Raw genomic sequence first — 6,000 nt, 5'->3', positions numbered from 1 at the left:
GGTCAGATACAATTGAGAAGGGCAGAAAATGTTGTAGAGAGAGAGTGCGTTGTAGAGAGTGAGAGAGGGAGTGTTTGTTGGAGGGAGAGTGTGTTGGAGAGAGAGTGTGAGAGAGAGTGAGAGAGTGTTGGGAGGCAGAGATTGAGAGAGAGGAGGAGACAGAGGATAGATAGTATTGCCTCAGTGAATATAATGGTATTAGTGCAGTACAATGAATCTAAAAAGTTAACAACAAATATTCAGGGATTGCAACCTGAAGTAATAGGAAAGGTGTTTACATTTTTAGTGGATTTTATTTTACTGTTGTTTTAAATATTAAATTAATATTTAGCAGGAGAATGCTGGATCCCTTCTCTCTCACTAATTTCCCCATCGATTCTGGTGATCCTGGTTTTTGATGACTGAATTTGATCGATTGCTGACCTTAGGAAGAGAAGTGTTGACTCAGGGGTTAGAGTGAAAACGTGACACAAGCTGCCAATCGGCTAGATCCAGGGTGAGAAGGGATATGAGGGGTCAGAGGGACACGGCAAAAAGGAACCTGTCAGAGGGACATAGAACGCAAGCTATGGGAAAGAGGCAGTGTAGCCTCCAAACTATCAAAGCATCATAACACGAGGAAGGACGTAATCTGTCAATCACTAGGGCACAGTGCAAGATGGGACATGAATCTAAGGCCAATGGGGGCATTGGGAATCTACAGCCCTTCTCTGCAGACACAAATGAGTATGAAAACATACCAACATACTAAATACTTCCATAAGAAGCCTTATGACAGTTATAATTACATATAAAAATCAGCAATGGTTGTCAACAATGTCAACATATATAATTGATAATAAAAACATAGAACTTTCAGACACTGAGTTATATTATTTTTCTATGTTAACGCAACATTAAAAATATGGATTATGTAAACATTATTTCCTCAGAATGATCTAGCATCCACACATAAAATACTTAGCAATTACAAAATGAGGAGACCCTTCTCCATATTACAGCATCTTTCGACACAAGAACCCAAGAATTCAGTCAAGACATCCATCTCAACAGTCCATAAATGTGTGCCTTTGCCTTAATGGTCGTAAGAGGTTCAGTTCCTGCTTAACACTCCATCTCTGGATGTCTTTTACTGTCTTGAGGTTCACAGAGTCACGTTATCAAGACCCTTCTCTGAGTTTGTTGCACGACTGCCTTAAGAAATGGCTTCCTCCTCGTCCATTGAATATGGGATGGATTCCACAGTTCCCTGCTGACTCGGGGCATGAAGTACAGATGGAGAAAGTTTCAGCCTGTAACGTTCCTCCGACACAAGAGGGAACCAAGATATGGAGAAGCTGTTTTGAGGAAAAAGAGAGGATTGCAATACACTGAACATATCAAGGCCATTTCTCCTGTATCATTCAGGTCAAGGTGAAGAATTGACTTTTCTTATCTTATGAATCTCCAACCCTGAAAGACAAAAGCACAAGGCTGCACTTTTCACACTTAAACCACAAATTTCTCCTGAGTACCAAGTATCCGATGAATAAACAAATCTCAAGAAAGTCTGACTTAGAAATTACTGATGGACAAATGCTTAAATGCATTCCTGTAATATCCCTTCTGTCCGCTAGTTTAATTCATGCATCAAACCCCTTTATTTTGAATGGGTTATCGCCTCCAATTAAAATAACAGACCAGTAAACGCCGTAGAAGGGCGGTAAGCATTTTCTGATATTGTCAGCTATCATTTCTAGGCTTGGACGAAGGTAACAACTTAAAGAGCAGTTCTGTCTTGTTCAGCAGTGCAGTCACGTTGGATTCAGTCTGTGATCGGAGAGCGGAAAGTAGGAAAACACACAAGGGGCATGGACCGCCACTATGAAGTTTTACAAGTTTGCACTCCTGGTGTGGGGACATCACCCGCTGGGACCGCATATCGGGAATTATGAGCATTGTCTTTCCCGTGATTTTTCCATGACTCTATAAAATTTTTAAAGGTGTGGGGAAAGGGCAGGGGAGTGGGACTAGATGAATAACTCTTTCAGAGAGCCGACACCGGAAGCGATGGGTCGAAAGGCCTCCTTCTATGCTGGGTGATTCTACGATTTTCTGTCCATTAATGGCAGCCACTGAAACTGGAGCAATTTATATAATACCCGCTATGTGTATAATACCCGCTATGTGTATAATACCCGCTATGTGTGAACCAGTGGTCCATGTTCAGTGGTTAAGGATTCACTTAAGCAGCTATTGGAACTTTGTTCCTGATACCTCAGCATCCTAAGGAAAGGTGCATGACCACCAAATGCAAAGGCGTATGAAATCGGGAAGCACTCTGTCACGCAAAGGGTAGTGGAAATCTGGAACTCTCTCCTGGTGGACAATTGAAATTTTCAAGACTGGGATCGATAGATTTATGTTGGGTAAAGTTATCGAGGGATATGGAGCTAAGGCGGGTAAATGGAGTGGGTAAATAAGTATCTGGACAGAGTATTTTTGCATGGTTATTTACGATGCATTGCCAACGGTCACCCAGAATGACTTTTCACGGCCGAACGTATTTGAGAGCGGGGGGCGTTCAGAGTGCAGTATAAACTCTGGATGAGAATGCTCCGCCAAGCAACTCCAGACTGTAAGGTTCAGCCTCAAATTAATCCTGAAAAGCACACGGTGTGACCTCGAACTGTATCCCACTGCACGGTCACAATCGGGCACTTGAACCAGTGATAAACTAACGCAAGGAAATATTGGGTCATAAATCTGTCCTGTATAAACTCCACAAGTACAGAACATGCCTGGGCTGCTCACCCATAGAAAATCAAACACTCGTGACTGTAAGCCTGCTCTTGTTAATTCACAGTTGGTTAATTCAAACCATTTAAAAAAAAAAAAATTGTACGATAAAAATCTCTTTTGCTGATTTCTTTAAATTGTGCTCATCAGGCACTGAATAGGCCTCAAGCCTCAGTACTCAATTGTGAAAGTAGCCCAGATCTGATGAACAGAAGCGGCATTTTGTACCATATTATCAGCCTCTGTGGTCCCCTATTTTAACCGCCTCCTGCCGACAGGAAACAGGGCGGGTGGGGGGGCAGTTAAAATGAGGGCTGGCACTTACCCTCTCCAATCCCACTGCCATCCCACTGTGTCCTGGTGTTAACCTGATCTTTTGAACGGGCGAGGGGGGTCTTTACGTAAATAAGGCAGGTCGGGGCCCGAACTGCAATTTTAGTTGAAGGTTTGACGGGGGGAAGGGGAAGCAGTGACAGTTTCTCCACAGCAAACCCCGCCCCCCTAACTTCCCCGGGCCAGACCTACCGGGAGCTGGGGCGTGGACCAGGAGAGGCCCAGGCAGGTAAGGTTATGTTTATAAAGATTTATTTCAGGTTTCCTTGTGGGCCAGGAGTGCTCCTCTGTGCCTCATGAGAAAGCCTTGGGCCTCTCTTGGCACCCCCCCTCCCCCGATCATCTCCAGAGACACACTCACCCCCCGCCCCGACCAGCACCCCCACCCACCCCCCAATTGGCTGCCGGGGACCATTCCCATAGCCGTCTGCTGTCGAATACCCTCTCCCGCGCCCCCGGCCAGGTGGTAAATCTGGCCTGGTTCAACGGGGCCTCCACATCCCCAGACTCCCCGGGTTCATCCCCCACCCCCACAACAATCGGGGCTTGCTCTTTTGTACTCCCCCACCCCCCCCCCATCCCCCCATATTAAAATAGGGGCCTCTGTCTTATTTTTTTGTGTGAATCTCCCTTTCCTGCAAAACAATCCGTTTCAGTAACGGCATCGGCAACACAAAGATTCAGTCCAATATCTAAGCACAACAATTGTCTCCTTACCTGATGAGCTGGCGGCTTGAGATTTACAGTCACCAACAATAATCTGTAAACTGTTGACAGAAATCCAAGCTTGCTGTTCCCGGTTCAGGTTTTTCACAAACCTTTCAATATTACAGAGCATGTTTCAATCGTTGAGCCATTTCCATTGCTAAAGCAATCCAAAAACTAATCCCACTGCCCCACTCTCTCTCCATAGCCCTGTATCAATCCCCAAACTAATCCCACTGCCCCACCCTCTCCCCATAGCCCTGTATCAATCCCAAACTAATCCCACTGCCCCTCTCTCTCCCCGTAGCCCTGTATCAATCCCCAAATTAATCCCACTGCCCCACCCTCTCCCCATAGCCCTGTATCAATCCCAAACTAATCCCACTGCCCCTCTCTCTCCCCGTAGCCCTGTATCAATCCCCAAACTAATCCCACTGCCCCACTCTCTCCCCATCGCCCTGTATCAATCCCAAACTAATCCCACTGCCCCACTCTCTCCCCATAGCCCTGTATCAATCTTACACTAATCCCACTGCCCCACTCTCTCCCCATCGCCCTGTATCAATCCCAAACTAATCCCACTGCCCCACTCTCTCCCCATAGCCCTGTATCAATCTTACACTAATCCCACTGCCCCACTCTCTCCCCATAGCCCTGTATCAATCCCCAAACTAATCCCACTGCCCCACTCTCTCCCCATAGCCCTGTATCAATCCCCAAACTAATCCCACTGCCCCACTCTCTCCCCATAGCCCTGTATCAATCCCCAAACTAATCCCACTGCCCCACTCTCTCCCCATAGCCCTGTATCAATCCCCAAACTAATCCCACTGCCCCACTCTCTCCCGATAGCCCTGTATCAATCCCCAAACTAATCCCACTGCCCCACTCTCCCCATAGCCCTGTATCAATCCCAAACTAATCCAACTGCCCCGCTCTCTCCCCATAGCCCTGTATCAATCCCAAACTAATCCCACTGCCCCACTCTCTCCCCATAGCCCTGTATCAATCTCACACTAATCCCACTGCCCCGCTCCCTCTCCACAGCCCTGTATCAATCCAAAAACTCATCTCAATGCCCTGCTCTTTCCCCGTGGCCTTATAGCAATCCTGGTACAGCCAGAGCAATACAGAGCAAATCCCTCCCAACAACATTTCCATTTCTGCAACAAAGGAAAGGTGGAGCGGAGGAGGTGACCCAGAGCGCACGGGGGGCATTTGTTGTGGCTGCGAAGAAGCCAGGAGGATCATGGGATGCTTGGTTATGAGGGCCAAAAGTTATGGAGATTGGGAAACAAATTTGAAAGAAACGTGGGGGAAACTGGATGAAGGATCCGAAAATCCTGAAAGTCCAGGGAAGAAGTGAAACCAAAAGATAAAAAGTGAAAAGCAAAGCAGCAAGACACATTGGGAATGGGTGCACACGAGGTTGATTCCTCCAGCCCCAACCCCCCCACCCCGCCCAATCCCCACTCCCCCACCTCCGCTCTGTCCCACTCAGTTCGTGGCCTGAGGGTCCCTGATTCTGGGGTCAGGAAGCAGTAATTCCTGCTCACTCTCTGGGCAGCAGGGTCCAATTAAAAAAAAATTGAGAATGAACAAATCCTGAATTTAGCCACACGTTTATCATAAATATAAGACGGTCACTAATAAATCCAATAGGGAATTCAGGAGAAACTTCTTTACCCAGAGAGTGGTGAGAATGTGGAACTCGCTCCCACAGGGAGTAGTTGAGGTGACCAGCATAGATGCATTTAAGGGGAAGCTGGATAAACACACGAGGGAGAAAGGAGTAGAAGGATATGCTGATAGGGTGAGATGAAGTAGGGAGGGAGGCCGTTCATGTGGAGCATAAACACCAGCATGGATCTGTTGGGCCGAATGGCCTGTTTCTGTGCTGTAGCCTCGATGTAACTCAATGTAATAGATTCTCTGCTGCCGACATCAATCAGGCTGTAACTCTATATCAGTACTCACGAGTTGCCAGGTTTGAGATGGGATTACAGTTAAACAATGTAAACTGATACCAGAGAAGGTCATTTAGTTATTAAATTCATTCAATCAGCCGAGGTAAACATCATGTCAGGGATTTGATTGGGTGTGTGCCGACTCCCAACTTAGTTTTTTGTGGTACAGTTTTTTTTTTCTGGTTGCAAATAATGTTTAGTATAATTCAATATCAAT

At 46.5% G+C, this 6,000-nt stretch overlaps 1 protein-coding gene across 3 annotated transcripts in view; it reads right to left on the bottom strand.

Annotated features, from left to right (window-relative positions):
- Positions 1–273: 273 nt before the first annotated feature.
- Positions 274–6,000, bottom strand: part of mcf2a (MCF.2 cell line derived transforming sequence a) — a 124,259-nt gene continuing 118,532 nt past the window's right edge. For 2 of the 3 annotated variants that reach the window (XM_067997320.1, XM_067997322.1), the window contains 2 exons: positions 3,829–3,929; positions 274–1,337 (listed from right to left, as the gene is read on the bottom strand). In XM_067997320.1, coding sequence (XP_067853421.1) covers positions 1,288–1,337; positions 3,829–3,929 — 151 coding nt within the window. In that variant the 3' untranslated portion in view covers positions 274–1,287. Of the gene's footprint in view, positions 1,453–3,828; positions 3,930–6,000 lie in introns of all 3 variants that reach the window. The other variant, XM_067997321.1, reaches the window with a different exon arrangement.

This window comes from Heptranchias perlo, chromosome 15 (genome assembly GCF_035084215.1).
Source record: "Heptranchias perlo isolate sHepPer1 chromosome 15, sHepPer1.hap1, whole genome shotgun sequence".
Taxonomy (NCBI): Eukaryota; Metazoa; Chordata; class Chondrichthyes; order Hexanchiformes; family Hexanchidae; genus Heptranchias; species Heptranchias perlo.
This window is presented reverse-complemented; position numbering and strand designations above follow the sequence as displayed.